Below are 19,104 nucleotides of genomic sequence, written 5' to 3'. Positions count from 1 at the left end.
TGAAATTTAGGTTTAAGAACAATTTTTTAATTTTGAAAACAAAAGATTGTCTAGCTGTTGAATAGAGCTATGCCCTATAAATATTGTGGTATATACTGCGTTATACACTCATGATACACGTTTTTAAATAATTGATCTATTCGTAATGTACATACTTGTAAATTATAAAAGTTGCTATTATGTTTAAAAATAGACATATTTCAAACACCTTCGCAAAAAGAAGCGTTAATTTGAGCGTTGAAAGTGATGCTGCAGCACAAATTTTACCAGTCTGTGAAATAATCAGACCGAAAAAGAGTAAAATAGTAATTGATATAGGAAGAGAATTAAATAAAAATAATTCTAGTTCCAATAAGGGCGTAGATGATGTGGTATATAGTACAAACAGGGATGATGTAAGCTATTATATAATGTAGGATATAAGAGACACAAGAGCAACATCCACATATGAAATAGATACCAGTAGTGAGCATGACTGCCGGGCTACGCTTGAAAGGAATTTGAAGATTGGCAAACAGATTTTGGCAGGGGAATTAAAGGATAAGGTTTACCGCGGAAAAGGTGCTTATCGACCTGCAATTACTATGGAAGAATCATCAATAGCAGCTTCAAAATATACTGGTTTGCCCACACTTAATTTAGGTTTATATGGACCAGTACGAGCCTCCACCACAAATGTAAGATCGACGCTTCGTATTGATTACCAACCGGATATTTGCAAAGATTACAAGGAAACTGGCTATTGCGGTTTTGGAGACACCTGCAAATTTTTGCATGATCGTAGTGATTACAAATCAGGTGTCATCATTTTAATTTAGGTTGGCAAATTGAAAAGGAGTGGAATGAGCAACAGAAGTTGAAGCAACAGAAACTTAATGCCAAACTTGAAAGGTTTAAACGAGGTCAAATGGGAGAAGATCTTGATAGCGAGGCTGAAGAATGTATTTCCAGCAGTGATGAAATTACAGATGATGATTTGGAAGATGAAATTACTCCAGCTGTTAAGAAGATGATTAGGAAATGCAGAAAGATCGAGCTACCTTACGCATGCCTTGAATGCAAGAGATTTTGGAAACTAGAAATGCATCCTGTTAAGCTTTCATGTGGGCACTATTTTTGTCAAGATTGTGCCGTAAAATCGTACCAACAGTACGGAAAATGCAATAAATGCGGTTTTACGTTAGATGGAATCATGAATGAGGCACAGAAGCTTTTAGAATTATTAAATTGATTTCGAATTATCGCATATAAGATCGTATTATACAACATATTATAACATTAGTATAGTAATAGTTTGTAGATATCATCAACGCATTACATTACGCACCATGTTTATAATGCTTCATTTAGAAGCGAGAAAAACGTCATTTCGCGATATTAGGGCCATTTATCGATCAAATATTTCTATATCATTGGATAATTATATATGATAAGTGGTAAAAATATTTATAATCGGGTAAATGTGTATATGGTACAATTATCAAGTCAGGATGTAAATTAAAATTTTAGTAAATTAAGCATTTGATAGAAGGTTATGACGTGATTAGTGAATTGGGAAAATAAATAATTGCAACTTGCGTTAAATGCGGGAAATATGTTAAAATATATAAAATGTGTGATTTCTAAATATTTTTAAATATATACAAGTGAATAAACGATCATTAAAATCATTCAATGTAAATTAATGTCATATAATTGTAAAAATATTAATTGCGTAGACAATGACACACATGCGTCATAGTGGCTAGGTCATAGGTAAATGTCGTGTGTTGTAGAATGATTATATGGTGTCTAAAGGTTCTATTTCCTTTATCCCAGCTTGTATTAGGTCTTCTCAGGGAGAAGTTTTTTCACAAGCGGAAAAGTGAAATACACCATTTTATAACTTCTTCTGTCACGCTATTATTATTGGTAATTTTATAGTGATTTAGGCTATGAACTGTATTTTGGGATGGAAATGCTTGGCATTGAGTTGTGCAATTCATTTTATCGCAAATAAATTTGTTATTACCGGGATTGCTGGGGGAATGGGTTCTGGTAAATCTACTTTGGGTGATTTTTTATCCACTCATGGTTGGACAGTTATAGATTCGGATAAGGTGGCAAAATCTGTAGGTTTGATATATTACTCAGGTTTTAGACATAGGTACAAATGAATATTGGCGGGTTTGCAACTTTTTTGGCCCTCAAATAGTTCAAAGTGATGGTCAAATCAATCGGGGACTCCTTAGGAAGAGAGTTTTTGACAACCCATTGGAACTAAAATTTCTTACTGAGATAATGCGTTGGAGTATTGTGAAGAAGATTTTTTGGCAAATCTTTAAGTATCGCATTTTATTCCTAAAAACACGCGTGGCCATTGAATCGCCCATCCTCTTTGATACACCCCTTAAACTAATTACCAGTCCAATTGTATTAATTAACGCACCAATTGAACTTCGAATTAGTAGGTGTGCGGAAAGAGATAAATATTCAACTGTTGAAACTATCAGGAAGATTTTGAAGTAAGTAAATGTTTGATTTAGGTGTCAACAGGACCCAATAAATTTGGTGCCATTGGCCGATGTTGTCATTGATAATGACAGATCTAAGGAAGATTTTTTGAATAAATCTTCTGAAATTTTTAAGCTTTGAGGCATATTTATGTTATTTTGTCACAATTACGAAACATTTGTGGCATTTTAGTTTGTAAACTATTCATTTTTTAATTGTAAATTTTTTTTATTGATGATTAAAATATATATTGTTAGTTTGGGTTTCATTTATTATATAAGTTTATGTATTGTGTAATAATTAATTGTACAAATTTAATTAGATAATTTATAAGTGTATTATTTAGTTAACCATAACAACGAATATTAAATATATTTTACAATGAACATCCGAATAAGTAATATTAATATGCAAATAATAATAATATTTTTCTGATAAATATTACAAATTTCTTATATTATATATATTCATGAAGCATGAAATAAATTTCAACTAAAGTTACTCAGTGATTGTCAATTTTATACTTATTTGGTTTATACAATTAAATTGCAGTGGGTCCTGCAATAACACTAACCCAAATTTATAGTTACTGGTATAATTTATGTTAATGATCCTAAACCTGCTGTTTCATTTTACACCTGCGGCTATATTTAACTACATATGCAACTAATCAACCAAACATAATACTCTATCTTAATAATATCCTATATAAAATCGAATTACAATTAATTGAAAATAAAAATTATACATATAAACAAATAAAAATATTATAAATGATATCGTATTTCAAAGTATTATTAGCATTAAATTCATATTAAGAATTATGAAATGAAATATGTAATAGATAAATCATTAACCAAATATTATCAAATAGAAATTGAATTTATGTATGAATAAGCAATTGATGGTCTGCAAAATAATGTGAATGGATAGTTTGTCTTAGAATTGAGTTTTTGCTCTATAAAATGAGTGTGATTAAGACAAAAATGTATATAACGCAAGTAACCAAATGTAAAACTGTATAAATAAATAACACAAAAAATAATCTAGTGCAATTACATGATAATCTATTCCATATAATGTATAAATGGTAATTAATTATGATGTAAGAGAGCGAATATTTGAAAGGGACCGGTTTGTAAACCATTTAACGTTGTCAGCAATTAAAATTGGTTTAAATGTGCAGTTCAAGTGTGACCAGTAAAAATAATTATGGTGAAAAGTATAAATATCAAACAAATAAAAGTATTATAGTAATAGTTCCCCACATATCATCTATGTAATGGAGGAGAACATTTCTGAGGAGTTCTTCGAGCTCCTAAAGATTCATGGGAATGATGTCTGTTTTGATTGCGGTGCATCATCACCTACATGGGCATCTGTTTCCAATGGTGTGTTTATTTGCCTTGGATGTTCAGGCATCCACAGAGGATTTGGTCCTCATGTGAGTTTCATCAGATCCATCAGAATGGACTCCTGGAACAGCAATCAACTGATGTTCATGAAACTTGGAGGGAATGAAAGATTGAAGAACTTCTTCCGCACATACGAATTGGATGATTTACCACCTGAGAAACTATACAAAACTATTGCAGCGGTACAATATCGATTCTCACTAAAGGCACAAGTGGAAGGCAAACCTATACCTGATCCCGTCCCAGCAGAATTTGCCTCCAGGATCTGTACTGAAGAACAACTAATAAGTGCTTCGGATTACAGGGGCAATAGTGACGGGGAGGGTGTCAGTGAAAATGATGAGGAAGAGGAGGAAGAGGAGGAAGAGGAGGAAGAGGGGAAAGATTCGAATGAAGGAAATGATGAAGAAGGGAAAGATAAATCGGGAAAGTCTGAGAGTGGTATCATAAATAGCATTGGTTCAATACTTACCGGACTTACGGTTTCAGCGGGAAATATTGCTTCGTCTATTCAAGTTAGCCAAATTCCTCAGAATGTAAAGCAGTCACTGGTTTCGGTAAGTTTATATACTTGACCTAGAGTAAGAATTGGGTGGAAGAAAAGGCTAAAAATATCAAAAATAATGCGCAGAATTCTGAGTTTTGGCAATCTAACCAAATGAAACTAAAACAAGGTGCTGTTACGATATTCAATCAACTTGAAAATGTAAAATCCAAAATATTTAGACAATGATGAGTGCATCTGATTGGTTTGATAAACACTTGCGCAGGGACAAAACAAATTCCCAGCCTTCTACATCTAGTAAAAATACTTCCAAAACAGTCTCCACAGGTTACAACTCATGGCAAGAACCGGCGCATTCATAACTAAAATTCGTGATATTTAGGCATTTTACATGCATTTACCATGTGTTACATATATAAAAATTGTGGGTATATTAATTTATTGCTATTTGATATAAAAATAATAGTTTTAATTTTTACTAAAGTACTAAGGTTTAAGTGCATTGAGTGTGTTTTGCAAATGAATTTATAGTATTTACCTGCAAATTACAGAAAATGTCTTAATGAGTAAAATTTGAAATTGTATATGTCTGTACGAATAGTTAATTTAGACATTTTCATGTACAAATAGTGGATATTTGAGTTGTTTGGGAGATTCGATATTAAATAATTCATTATCGGCAATTTAAAGAAGACCTTTCAATTTTATTTATAAATTAATTTTAGATTATTTTGATAACTTTGTGGATAGTCGTGGATTATTGAGTGTAAATAAATTTACTGAATGAAAATATAATTTTAATAAGTGTAGTAGGAATAATAATTGTTAAGCAATTAATATCGCATAAAATTCCAATATATAGACGAAATTATATGTTTAAAAGGAACTAAATAGATTTGCAAGACATGTATGTATAGAGCAATGATGATTACACAATGCAGTAATATCGTAAAGAATATAGAATAAATATGTATGTCGCTATTCAAAAATATTGTTAATTTAAATTAAGTATTTTTTTTAATATTATAAGAAATTAAGTAAAACTATATAGCATTATAACCAAAGGTTAGGTAGTATGGGATTAAATAATAAGCTATGAAATGCCCCAGTTTATATTATGATTAAAAATTATCATTATCTTCATAGTTCGTATGCAAAATTATTAAATTTGCACGTAACTTTAATTAATTCTATGTTAAAAGTATCTAAACAATGTTATATCACTTGTTAGTTGCCAAGAATCTCAAATTTCATGTAAAATACTAAATGGTAGGCTTTCAAACCGTACCCTGTGATGTTGGACTTTAGTACAGCAGTCACAAGTGAGATATCTGGCGCTTATTTCACTCTTCTGACCAATGAAGAAGTTGCTGCCTTAAAGCGTGTAAATGTCAATAGCGCAGTGCCATTCGACGCCAATGGTGCCACAATCAACGGGGTTCACGACCCAGCTATGGGCACCAATGACGGGCGCGACAAATGTTCCACCTGTAATGGTACTAGTGATTGCAATGGCCATTTGGGCATTATTGAATTTCCGCTACCGCTCTATCATCCCCTGTTCAAGTCCAGTCTGGTTAAGCTCTTAAAGCTAATGTGCTTTCAATGTTGCAGACTTAAGATTCCGAATAAAAGAGTCAAGGAATTTCTTATAAAATTTCGGCTCTTACGCAGTGGACTGATTTCTCGATTCGCAAAGTATAGTCTTCTGACAAATTTATCTAAAAAGTGTAGGTACCACAATTGATTTAGCCCGTATGGATAAGTTTGAAAGGTTGTTTAAGAAAGAGCGTAGACTCTGTCTGGAAGGTTTGCGAAAAAGAACGGCTTACCACAAGATAGTAAAAAACTCTTCCACCATACTACACCTTTATGAGGAGACAAGGGAGATTTTTTTCGGGTTAAAAAACCTGCAAAAATGCCACCACTGTAAGTCCGCTTGTCCTTCCAGTATAAAGGCTGCAGGAGATGGTACAACTGTGGATATTCTTTGGGGCAATTCAATTGACTATATTTCCAAACACTACAACAGATCACAAGAAGACAAATCTCACGTTACTGCATTTGAGCTAATTCCGTTTATCCAAAAATTATTTGAGGCACAAAGCAAAATACTCAAGCATTTATTCCCATTTACAATAATGAATGGACATGGGTCATTTTTTATGTATAATATGTGTGTTACACCTAACAAATTTAGGGCTTACTTGCCCATTGAGGGTAAAAATAAGGTTTCCCTCCATTCTCGTACGGCTTCATTAATTACCATTGTTAAAACAGTCAATGATCTCAATAATTTGCTCAAGTCAGAAAACCTAGGTACTGGAGTTGCAACTATTTCTAGCAATGTAAATAAATTACAGGCCGCGTTGAATGCCCTAGTTGACTCTACATCCACAGCAACTAATAGTGCAGGTAGTGTCAAGAAGGATTCATTTCTTGCAACCAACCGCCCTGGCATTAAACAGCTTATCGAGAAAAAATCGGGATTACTTCGTAGTAATATGATGGGTAAAAGGGTAAACTATTCGGCACGGAGTGTAATTGCCCCTGATTGCTTCTTGGATACCAATGAGATTGGAGTGCCACTCAGAATTGCCAGTTCTTTGGACTTCCCCGAAAGAGTGACTAGGCATAACATCAAGTTTCTTATGAGATTGGTTGAGAATGGCCCATATAGGTACCCAGGGGCCAATTATATAAGGCAAGGTAAGGCATTGTTTTTCCTTGGGGGGCTATCAGATATGGCAAGGAAAGCTAAGGCAAAGTTACTATCCATCAATACGCCAGACCGCCAGACAATTGTGTACCGGCACTTATTGCAGGGAGACGTTGTGTTAATGAACAGACAACCTACACTGCATCGTCCGGGAATAATGGCGCATTTTGTGAGGGTATGTTTAAATCAGAAAACATTTCGATTAAACTACGTCAATTGCAGTACCTATAACGCCGATTTTGACGGTGATGAGATGAATATGCACGTTCCACAGGACCATCTAGCACGGGCAGAAGCAGAGGCCATACTTGATGCTGACGCCCAGAATTCGGGTCCTAAAGATGGAAATCCTATCCGAGGTTTGATCCAGGATCACTGTCAAAGCGGTGCAATGCTTACCCACAAGGATACATTTTTAACTCGGACCCAATTTAATGACTTGGCTTTTGAGGCACTCCAAACGGCTTTTAGGAACAACATGTATACAATTTATCCTAATGATGACGGGGAATACAACGACAATTGCAGTTTTAACACCGTGTACAAAGATAAAAACAACATTAGCGTTGATTGGGACTTATGGCGTAACATGCCCAAGTTATATAAACGGTCCGAAATATCTTCTTTGTACGATAAACTGGATATATCGGTCATAATGGACCAACCTGCCATAATATATCCCGTTAAACTATGGACAGGGAAGCAATTAATTACATGTATATTCAAGTCGCTGATTGATTCCATTGCCAGGTATAGGCTAGGAGATATTGGCTACAGGGGTATAAATTTCACGGGTAATTCCAAAATTCCGGACAATGGTGATGATACTAGCATTATAATGCAAAACAGTGAGCTTTTGATGGGTGTGTTGGACAAATCTCAATTTGGTGCAACTCCGTTTAGTTTGTGTCATGTAATAAACCAGTTGTTGGGTCATCGAGCCTGCGGTGCCCTTTTATCAAGTTTTGCCAGATTATTCACGACTTTTTTAAGATCCTACGGTACAACTTGTTCCATTGAAGATTTCATGCTCAATCCTAAACCAGAGCTGGAGAGGGTTAAGTTAATTAATTCGTTGACACTTAATGGATTTTATTTGCAATCACTATTTGCCACGGCACTAGGGCATGGTACAGATAAGGAGCCTAAGCAATCTGATAGATCCTTTTCTGATGATTTTATATATGATAATGGCATAAATGGGATGGATATTATGAACATGGACAAGCGGCCTAGGAGGGAAATAGATCTATTGGGTACAAGTGAATCAGTTACTAAGAGGAGAGGAGGACAAGGCACTCCATACAGTATGGAAGAGCGTATAATCCCGGAATTTTCAATGCATTCTGACTATTTTACAGATTCTTATTCTATTAACAAAAGTAACAACTTACCTCAAGTTATGGTATCCAAGTACTACCCTTCCTGGCTTTACCAATCGCCCAATCGTGGCATAAACTCTTCAGAAAGCACCGTAACTAGGTGTAACAATTGCTTTGAGGAGTTTAATCAAAATTCAATGACACCAAAAGATGTAAAATTAGGGTACAGCTTATCTCCAAGAAGTGCAGAGAAGAATGGCTTTAAATTTTTTTATCCGGGGAAATTGACACACAAAAACTCGCAGTTTGAGGAGATACTATTCAATTCAAAGCTTAAAGTGCTATTGGACAAATTTTTCAACAAGTGCCAAGGTAAACTGTCCAGCAGGATCCAAGACCTAATGGATGAGGCCAGTCGCATATTATTTCCTAACAACGGTTTTTTGCGTATGATCAAAACCGGGGCCAAAGGTTCAATGGTCAACTTCATTATGATATGCGGTATGCTTAACCAGCAATCGCTCGAGGGCAATCGAGTGCCAATAATGGTTTCCGGCCGTACCTTGCCCAGTTTCGGTGTGTTTGACTTTGGCACTAGGGCTGGTGGGTTTGTTACTGATAGATTTATAACAGGCCTTAGGCCACAAGAATACTTTTTCCACTGTATGTCTGGCCGCGAAGGTTTAATTGATACGGCAGTTAAGACTTCAAAATCTGGTTATTTGCAACGGTGCATAATCAAGGCTATGGAAGCTGTAATTGTACACTACGATGCCACAGTTAGAGACGCAGATGGTACAATTGTGCAATTTAAATATGGAGGGGATGGCATTGACTTAGCCAAATCGCCATTTCTTCACAAGCCGCAACATATTTTACATAATATAAACCTTTTGCCAGATAAAACACTGGATGGTAGGGCGGTAACAATTGACCATGAAACTCTAGTTAAAATGCTGGATTTGATACCATCATTAAATAGTTCTGGCAAATTAACTGCAAACTTGAGTAACGAAGAAAGGAGGAGACTTGGCCATTATTTAACAAATTTTAGTGTTGCCTCGGGCGAGCCGGTGGGTTGCTTAGCTGGCCAATCAATAGGAGAGCCTGCAACACAAATGACCCTTAATACATTTCATCTGGCCGGGCATTCGGCCGCAAATGTTACGCTGGGTATACCTAGGCTGATAGAGATTTTGATCCACTCTGGTAGCACTTGCAAGCCAGTAATGGCCATCCCAATTCTAGGCAATTCAGCTCAAGAAATTAGCGACAATGCCAAAGTTGCTATTAGGAGTTTGTTGACTATCAAACTATCAGAGCTGATAAATTCCATAGGTATTGACTCAGATTTAATTCTTCTAGATGGATATTTGGGCAATGCTGATGCTAGAAATCGCATTATATGGGAATACACAGCGACCTTACAGTTTGAAAATTTGAAGAATTTTGGTAAGGTCAATTTAGGTGTTTCATTGGACGAAATACTTTCAAGTGCCAAAAATGCGTTAATCGCTTTTACTTTGCGCGTACAATATTTGATTTCTGTCACTGTGGATATGCACAATAAGTATCAAACATCACCCCAAATGGATTTTATCCAGGAATTTGTCAATAGGTACTATTTCAAGGAAACATTTGGGAAAATTGACAAATTAGCTGAACGCTACAAGCGCAAGGTGTTTAGATGTACAATGACTAGGGGAAAGGTAGTAGGCAGCAAGGCACTAAAGTCCAAATATGCCACTTTTTATCACAGTCTTAAGTTTTCAAAACATCTCTGGCTGATGGAATATAAACTTAGGATTCCCTTTCGAAAGTGCCCATACAAATTATGCTTGATGCAGATACTGAAAAATTGTGTAGACGCTCAGGTTGTAAAGAGTGTTAAAGGTGTTAAAAATCCGTTTATTGTGCATAAAAATACCATGACAGGCGCGGAGTATGAACTTCAGTGCTCTGGTAGTAACTTGAATCTGCTTATATCCCTAATAAATGATGGTCTTGATTGCAACAGAGTTACATCTAACGATATAATCGCTATACACCACACTTATGGGATAGAGGCAGCGTATGCCAAGATTATCCAAGAGCTAAAAATGGTATTTGCCTCCTATGGTATATCAGTGGACCACAGGCACCTATCTCTAGTAGCTGATTATATGACAAATGATGGTAAGGGGCGGTTTATTTATATAGGCGATATAAAGGGGTTTTCACGTTATGGAATTGCCAGACATACGTCTCCACTACAGCAAATTTCATTTGAGAGCAGCATGAAATTTTTAACAAAGGCCACTGAGAGGATGGCACAGGGTAAATCAACTTTTATTTAGACAATTTGAAAAGCCCTTCCGGTGCCCTTGTAACTGGTGCTCGAGTTTTTGTAGGTAGTTCCCTATGCGATTTACTATATCAATTACCGGCAAAGAAGGCAAAATATCGCAGGCCAAAGCCAAGCGATTTCAAGTTTTTAGATCAGCAAGAAAATGAAAGTAATGAGTCCGAGATTAGTGATGATGTAATGTCAAATTGAATAAAATATAAGATTATTTAATATGCAATTTTAATTTTTTGTTTATTATCTAGCAGTAATAATAGTTGGTTATCATAATCATATACGTGGATTATAACTAGCAATTGATTAAAAGGCTAATATTCAACTTTTACCAATCTATATATTAATTATATAAATGCATGATATAAGGGCTTTAAAAATATGATATATGTAATTATATCTATCTAACTCTTGTTAGATAATTGAAATTTTATTTAAAAAATTAAATAAGAGTGGTTAATTTATATTATGTTCATTCATAAATCTAAGAATCTTCTCCTTTAGTTCTGGCTGCGGGACAAGATCATCACTAGTCAAGTGGATCCTATTGAACGGATCAGTAGGTTCTGACATCAGGTGGCGTTCAATTACGGCCCTATCCATAACGTTGTTACTTGTTGGTAATAGAACAGGGTCTAGCATTATTTCCTGCATGATGGGATCCAGGAATTCTTCTGGTATATCAACTTCTATAGTCAAATTACTGGCAAATTGTTGCACAGTTTCTATCATGACCTGAAAATTTGCAAGGATTTTAGATGGAAACATGTTTTCTCTACGTGCTATTCGTAATGCTTTCTTGAAAGTGTTGTGATTGTAGTACCTCTCTTCTGCAGCAATTGATTTGCAAAACACATGCATATTGCTGTTCAAATTGTTATAACAAGACATTATTGATCGTAACCATTCTCGTGGATCGAAATTGTACTCTGTCATATTCTTGACCTTAAGCTTTAAACAGTTTGGACCTACCAAATTGTCAATACAATTGTTTAAGCAGGTTACCACTTGCGGTAAGATTATGGGAGAATCCAGTATGTAAGTTTTGAATAATTCAGAAAAAAGACCCACAAGCTTGCATACCTTTAGACCATAAGTCACAGTAGATCTGGCCCTAGATTTTAACATTTGGAAGGACGAGCTTCTATTGTCACCTCCTTCATCCAATATTTGTTCGTTGTTTTCATTATCATCGCCGTTGTTTGGGTTAGTACTAGTACCACTATTAGTGTTGGAGTTAAAAACATTAGATGTATCAGTATCAACGTTGTTTTGAGGATCTGGTTGGTTCTCCCTTCTCTTAATCTCAGTCAACAACGATACAACTTCCTCAATTAGGAAAGACATGTCATTGAGTAACAGATGTAACAAATGTACAAATAACTGGTTATCTGTGTCTACTAAATTGTTGAAAGACACCTTATACTCTGGAACTTTTAGTAGCCCTGATATATTCTCCACTAGTGGTAAACGGAAGTTAATACGATCGTAGTAACTCGCTTTTTGTGTATCCACAAAAACCATAGTCAAAGCCTTAACTAGATATGATTTTGTTGTTTGAAATTCTAACAATTTATTCCAATAATTATTAGCATATATATTCAAATAAAATAGTGACATAGAGGCTGCATCACACCGTAGATGTATATTTTTAAATAACTTGGATTCGGTCATTATAATAATGCAAACCGAGGTAAATAATTCAAGGTCCAAGCCATATAAGATATCTACCGTTGAAATTTTAATATGTTTCGAAGGGTAAATTATTATTAACCTTTTAACAATCTCAATTATATCACCTATGAAATCAACTGGTAACAACGTCAATTGAGGCGACATTAAACTATCATTATTACCAATTCTAACTTTAAATTTATTTGCCCTGTATAATAACAAATTCTGTAATTTGCCCCTGCCTTGGGTAGTTAAATACTGTATAGCCTCATCATCCTCCAATCCATCAGGTAAGTAGATACAACAAGCACGCATAATGAGAGAAAGGGATAAGTTTATATAATGCCAAAATTTATCCAAAAAATCCTGATGCTCCACAATAGAATGCCAAATGCAGTAATGTGAAAACAGTTGGAGCCTCTCCTCTTCATTAGAAGCTTCGGACATATGTCTGATAATTGCGATATATTCATCCAAACAGGGTTTAACCATCACATTGATTGATTTGTATGTGAGCCAGTAAATTTGGTTAGTGAATTTGTCAATTTCTTGCTCAATTGGCAATTTTTCAACCAATACTTTAGCCGCCATAACCTGTTCGTCATCGCCCATAAAAACGCATTTACTGCAAAAACACATCAATTCTTTAACCTTATCAGAATCGCTTGCACAGAAGCTGCACATTAATGTGTTTACCTTGTTTAGCTGTATTCCATAACACAAGGTTATTAGTATCCAAGAGAAATTTAGGCAGAATCCAAATGAATTATCGCCATTTATTGTCAACATGAATGTATAAGTTTTGTTGAGCGACTGCGAACGATATTCCCCAAATCTACTCATGGCATTCCTTCCAACTCTTGCCTTAATGCTGTTACCTTCCAAGATCTTGCCAAAATATTTTAATACATAGTACCTCATCTCACTATCAATTTTTATAAACGTCTTGATAACACTGTTACTAATAACATTCCCCTGTGATATTTCCGATTGAACCGTATTTATTGATGCGATCAATGCTGGCAAGGTCATTCTTGATGAAAAATAAGTCTGTCTAGTAGGCGTTTGATTATGGTACCAAGAATCATCGTCTAACTTTCCCGGGCCAAATTCGTTAAGGCTAGTGATGGCCAGCAACCTACCCCAAAATAGCTTCCTTTCCACCATTAATGGCTTGTCCCATACCGCACTGTTAAACCATTCCTTACACAGTAACATCGCTATGGATTTGTTGCTGATTAAGGAGTTGATTATAGAAATAATTTTAGTCTTGGGATTTCCTAGGGTTCTGTCGCACAATTCTTTGACCAGAAGCTCTGATAATTTTTTGTTGATTACAAGATAATCCTCAGGATTATCTTGCTGTAAGTTTAGCAATATATCTATACCAAATTTAAGGGCTTTGCCAGAGTTAGATTGAAAAAACTCTAATAATTTTGAAATTCTATCATCTATTTGTAGTTCAATACCGTAATATTGAGGGCAACATAGATACAAACAGCATTGGCTGATTGATAAATTGCATATGTTAATTAAATTTGGCCATTTTATGATTTCTGAACGACTGAAAACGTGGTACATGACAGTAATTGGGTTAGCATGTATTTTGTTGGCTTTTTTTACTAGCACTTGCAATATTTTATCAACATTATCAATCAATTTGTGTGGCTCTCCATTTAAAAAAGGTGCATTTCCAATATATAATGGCAAATTTTTGGAATCACCATTCCATGGTTCATCTTCACAATCATTAAAAATAATACTTGGGGATTTATTCACGGTAACATGTAGAATTCGCTGCAGCGATTCCACATGATCCCCGGACATAGGCTAATACAAAGATAGAGTAACACCTGGGGTGATTTTTATTTTGATCCCAATGTACATTATATAATCAACAATTCCTTACACACATATTTTATATAGATAAACATTATCTTTAAACTGTGTAATTTGCTCCATGCTTTACACATCCTCGATCTTCCCACTAATTACTGCAGAATGCAACTAATCAATCTCTCCGCATCATTGCTCATCGCAATATCCTATTTCTTCATAAAAATTTACTCAAGAGTATCAGAAACTGAACTTATCGATCAGAATAATGAGGTTGTTGCAAAATTAATTTCAGGGTTTGATAAGGAGGGTCATATATTAGGTAAGCAATTCTATGATTTAGTTGGGATTAATATGCTATTGGAGCATATACGCAATGTAATACTGCAGGATGAGCACCTTAGGGTCAAGTTTGGCGGCGTCAGTATCAACGATAATTTTGAAACTATCAATATCCTTGCTAATTTATTGGAGCATGAGATATACACGATAAACAAAGCGGTTCAGTCTTATAAGTATAATAAGCTGCTTCACAATGTAAAGAAGCTAAAATCGCTTTCATTGCTTAACCACTTTTCCTCTGAACTCAAATCAACTAATGATTTTAGAGCGGCATTGGAAAAAATCCATGGGCTAGTATATATTGAACCGAGCTATTTTTTGGATATATTTAAAAGGGAACAAAATAATGACTTCACACAAGGTAATAATAATGCCATGAGAGTCTCTGGAATGGATACAAATTCGCTGCCTGGCAATGAGATGATCGACAGAAAGGAATTGAATTACATCATTGAGAGTGACCTAAATCGAAAACTCGTGGGTGGAAACCCAGAGAAACTGATTAATAATGATTATATGATGTTGAATGAGTTGTTTGGTGAGATAAAACAAACGGATGAAGGAAATGAGCATTTAAATTTGACAAAGCGTTGGCGAATTATCTCCGCAATGTTTGAAGACTCTTATATGACTCATGAAGGGATTTCCAAATGGCATTCCATGTTAGGAGTTGAATTATTTTTGGCGGCCAATGGAAACCCACTTATTCTGGGGCAGTTTTTGTGGTTTGAAATAATATACAGTTATTTTGACAAATTTTTAGGAAATGCCGAAAGGAAATTGTTCACTTGGGGTGATATTTTACATGCGAATGGCGATGTTAAATATGAGATGGTTTATGAGATTTGCGGAATAAAGAATTCTAAGAATAGCCGCATTGAGAAACGATCAAAGAAAACTAAACCAAACAATAATCAAGTTGGCATTCACTGTCAAGCACTGGAACTTGTAATTGAACAAATAAACTATTTGGAGGCTATATACCAAAATCACTTTTCCTCCAATACTAAAAATCAGGAAATTTGGGCCAATTCTACAACTAATGCCAGTTCTAGTGCAGTTAATAGTAGTTCTAGCTTCCTGGACTTTTCTTTTTTTAGATCTCAAAAAAATGAAAAGCCAATGCCACAAAATTCTTGGTACTCCATCTACCCCTATAGGCTTTATGATACACACTATAACAAAGATGTGTTCAAGCATCCATTCACCCAAACTGAACCAATGACTTTACAAGCGGTGATAGACTCAAAATACAATGGAATAAATCATAAAACTAAAAATATGGACGATCCCAGCATATCAGAAAGAAATGATGACCAGTCAAACGGGCCTTTATCATCTGACATAACCGACGCGCTGCAAAAAAATATCAACAAGGAATATTCCCCGCCATTTCGACCTAGAAACAACATAGTTTACGAGAAATTGCTGCTTGGAAATAATATAAAATTGCTTTATACTCCCGAGGAAATATCTGAAACCATTTCTAATGATGCTAACACTTTTTTGACTGCTTTGTATATGTACAGAGAAGATCCAATTTATGCAATGTACTACCACGAATACATTGCACTAAGTTTTGAGGCTATATATAACACCGATAATAGTGATTCTAGAACATTTTACAAGTCATTTGGAACTAATGTACGATCTTGCCTAGAGCTGCTGGCTGGTAAAGAAGTGTCAAAGCAGGTTTCCGGTAAATTATCATTGAGAATACACCATAAGAAGATCCCACACCTGTTTAGTTCATTCGACAAGAGTAACGATACCAACGCCTACTGCAAAGATTACATTGGTCTAGCCATGTTCTTCATATACAAGTCAATCGGATATACTAATTTAGAAAAGTCTATGCTCTTAGTTACCCCTCGAGGGATTTCACCAATGAATACATTATTAACTACGAAATCGTACCTGCTAAGGGATGCAGTAATGCTGGACAAAAATTGGTTAGCAGTCCTTTTAATGCTAAGGCTTGTTACTCTGCGTAATGGGACTGAGAGTTACAATCATATGAAGAACAAAAACATGGAATTTTTTATTAGTGCCCGGAACTTTTGGAGCAATAAAAACGTGGAAACAGCAGTTGTGACCCGATACAATATGTACTACTCGGAGTCTCCTTCTATCTTGTTGGAAAAATCGCTAAACAATTGCACTCTTGAGAGACTATTAACCAGCATCAAATTTCTACTTCACTACAACACTTTTATGACACTTGACCGTTTCTCACAACGTGTGGACAATTTAACGCTAATAGAATCTATGAACAAATTTATAGGCGCTTGGACCGAATTCGGTTATGAAAAGTCAAGGGAGGAGATATTGGCCTCCAGGGAAAATAAGCCCAACGACAACGATCACGGAAAATTGTTTGATTGGATGGACAAGGATTACATCAATTTGGGCAACTGGAACGAGCAACTTTGTGGTTTACTCCAATGGTATCTAGAACGTTTCTTAAAGCAGCCATATATACAGCAATTGATTGAGATGAATAGGCTGGCGCCTAACTTGTATAAGCTGCCGAATCATATACAATTGGCCATAGATTCGCTAACCAACCTAAAATTGGCCGAGAAAAAAATGTTAATGATGGCCAGCACTACAGGCAAGAATAATATGATCTTATGGTACCCAGTGCAAATTGATCACCAGTCCGTTATGTACGTACTGGAAAACATTTCTTTTGTGGGCGAAATAATGGGCCATGTTTTTGATGAGGAACTACTGGACCTGTCCTTTACCAATATGTGCATGCGCTTGCAATATTTGGCATACTCTCACTACTTCCATTCCATAGGAAGCAATCTGGATGAGGTGTCTGCATTCGTACATCCCTCCTACAGCAGTTATTCATACTACACCCGTGAATTTGAATTACAAAAATCAATGGCGTCTATGCAATTCACAAACGTGTGGAAGTTACTATACCAAATTGGGATGTCGATAATTGTGAATAAAGAATCTTTGTCTCATGTGGAGAATGGATTGGATACGGAGATGTGGAAGAGATCTTTATTTGATCCGAAATCAATTCAGGACATGATGAAGCTATCATCTGGCAGTACTTATGAATCAGGATTGCTCAAAAATTTTTTCTCAAACACCAAAGCAAGTGTCAATAAACTTTTAAAAATTGGTTCAACCGTTTGGCTTGCCCATACTTCAAGTTTCACTGGGCATTTGTACAATTATATGGGGTTTAGGAAACTTGGCACTGGTATAATGGTCCTTTCCCCCTACTATGCATACATTGTTAACCATTGGAACAAGGATGTTTTGAAAAAGTCTACGCTCGAGTTTAAGAATGAAACTAACCACGCTTCGACAAGAAACCCTACCAACTCTGGAAACACCTTGCAGTTGAATTTATTAGATAAAATGAACACATTGAAGTTTCTTAGGAATAAAAAAGCGCTTCAATTTATTTCAAATAATAACTCCCTAACGGGATACGGCAAAAATGCGCAAATTAAGGCGATCAGCCCACACAATAAGTTTGGCAGATTTATGTCAAAGATAAAAATGTTGAGCGTGTTCAAATCATTTGATTGGAATAGTATAAAATCTTCAAAGTATATTAGAATTTTTAAGTTTATTTCAGGTCTTGTTGCTTCAATAGTCGTCATGTATTATTTAATGTCTCATTTAATAATGATCATTCTTGTATCTGGTTCAGTGGGAATCGCCTGGCTTTCCTACAAATATATCAATATTTCACCATTGGGCTATATCAAGCGGAAAATGCTGTCAGGCAGCTAATTTTATATTTTAATTGTAAATTTATATCTTCCTTGCATTTTTATGTGTAAGTATACATACATCTAATTCCCCCCTATGACTTGTCAATTGTCTTGACAGAGTTTTCACTTGACATTTTATTTCATTATTGACTATTTATATATGTACCAACTTTTAGCACATTACTTAATGGATGTAGATCTCGCTATTGTATATGTTAATATAGTTTATAACTATATTAGTTATTATGAGTTTTATGTTGTAGCTGGAATTTATATTTAAATTAAGAATTTTTACAAATTGTAACTATATTAAGAGCAAATATATTACATGTGTTATATATAAACAAATATATTAATTTAATTTAAAATTTTATAAATTAAATATATTATAAATAACATAAAGCAGGAAAAAATTAAATGGTTAAATTAGCGTCTATTATTAGCAACAATTAGACGTTTGAATATTAATGTATAAGTACTATAAATAATTGGTCATATATCCTTAAATAAATGTTAAGAAATCAATAAGCTCTATATAATATAAAATTTTTAGCAAAGTAAATTAAAGGTAATCAAAATGGCAGTAATTCTTAGGAAATTTTTGGAGTCTCAATTTCTATATATTATTACACTCGTATAACTGTTATAAGCATACAATAAGTATTATATGTGTAATTTTAAATAAAGAATGGATAAATTGTATAATAAATC

General features: G+C 34.8%; 6 protein-coding genes across 6 annotated transcripts; 5 read left to right on the top strand and 1 right to left on the bottom strand.

Annotated features, from left to right (window-relative positions):
- Window positions 180-1,231, top strand: BMR1_03g03895 (RING finger protein 113A; the record flags this gene model as incomplete). Its single annotated transcript, XM_021482209.1, has 5 exons — window positions 180-297; window positions 319-395; window positions 417-621; window positions 643-798; window positions 819-1,231. The coding sequence occupies 5 exons, from the start codon at window positions 180-182 to the stop codon at window positions 1,229-1,231; spliced, it is 969 nt and encodes a 322-aa protein (XP_021338754.1).
- Window positions 1,777-2,634, top strand: BMR1_03g03890 (dephospho-CoA kinase; the record flags this gene model as incomplete). The annotated part of the gene is made up of 4 exons (XM_012793935.1): window positions 1,777-1,911; window positions 1,932-2,111; window positions 2,134-2,504; window positions 2,526-2,634. The coding sequence occupies 4 exons, from the start codon at window positions 1,777-1,779 to the stop codon at window positions 2,632-2,634; spliced, it is 795 nt and encodes a 264-aa protein (XP_012649389.1).
- Window positions 3,962-4,775, top strand: BMR1_03g03885 (ADP-ribosylation factor GTPase-activating protein 1; the record flags this gene model as incomplete). The annotated part of the gene is made up of 3 exons (XM_021482208.1): window positions 3,962-4,465; window positions 4,489-4,614; window positions 4,635-4,775. 3 exons carry the CDS (start codon window positions 3,962-3,964, stop codon window positions 4,773-4,775), a joined length of 771 nt encoding a protein of 256 aa, XP_021338753.1.
- On the top strand, window positions 5,708-10,990 carry BMR1_03g03880 (DNA-directed RNA polymerase I subunit A1; the record flags this gene model as incomplete). The annotated part of the gene is made up of 4 exons (XM_021482207.1): window positions 5,708-6,143; window positions 6,166-10,629; window positions 10,654-10,770; window positions 10,791-10,990. The coding sequence occupies 4 exons, from the start codon at window positions 5,708-5,710 to the stop codon at window positions 10,988-10,990; spliced, it is 5,217 nt and encodes a 1,738-aa protein (XP_021338752.1).
- Window positions 11,249-14,293, bottom strand: BMR1_03g03875 (E4 ubiquitin-protein ligase UFD2; the record flags this gene model as incomplete). Its single annotated transcript, XM_012793932.1, has 1 exon — window positions 11,249-14,293. One exon carries the CDS (start codon window positions 14,291-14,293, stop codon window positions 11,249-11,251), a length of 3,045 nt encoding a protein of 1,014 aa, XP_012649386.1.
- On the top strand, window positions 14,468-18,412 carry BMR1_03g03870 (hypothetical protein; the record flags this gene model as incomplete). Its single annotated transcript, XM_021482206.1, has 2 exons — window positions 14,468-14,624; window positions 14,646-18,412. 2 exons carry the CDS (start codon window positions 14,468-14,470, stop codon window positions 18,410-18,412), a joined length of 3,924 nt encoding a protein of 1,307 aa, XP_021338751.1.
- Between the last annotated feature and the right edge of the window lie 692 nt (window positions 18,413-19,104).

The sequence above is a fragment of the Babesia microti genome, chromosome III (genome assembly GCF_000691945.2).
Source record: "Babesia microti strain RI chromosome III, complete genome".
Classification (NCBI taxonomy): Eukaryota; Apicomplexa; class Aconoidasida; order Piroplasmida; family Babesiidae; genus Babesia; species Babesia microti.
This window is presented reverse-complemented; position numbering and strand designations above follow the sequence as displayed.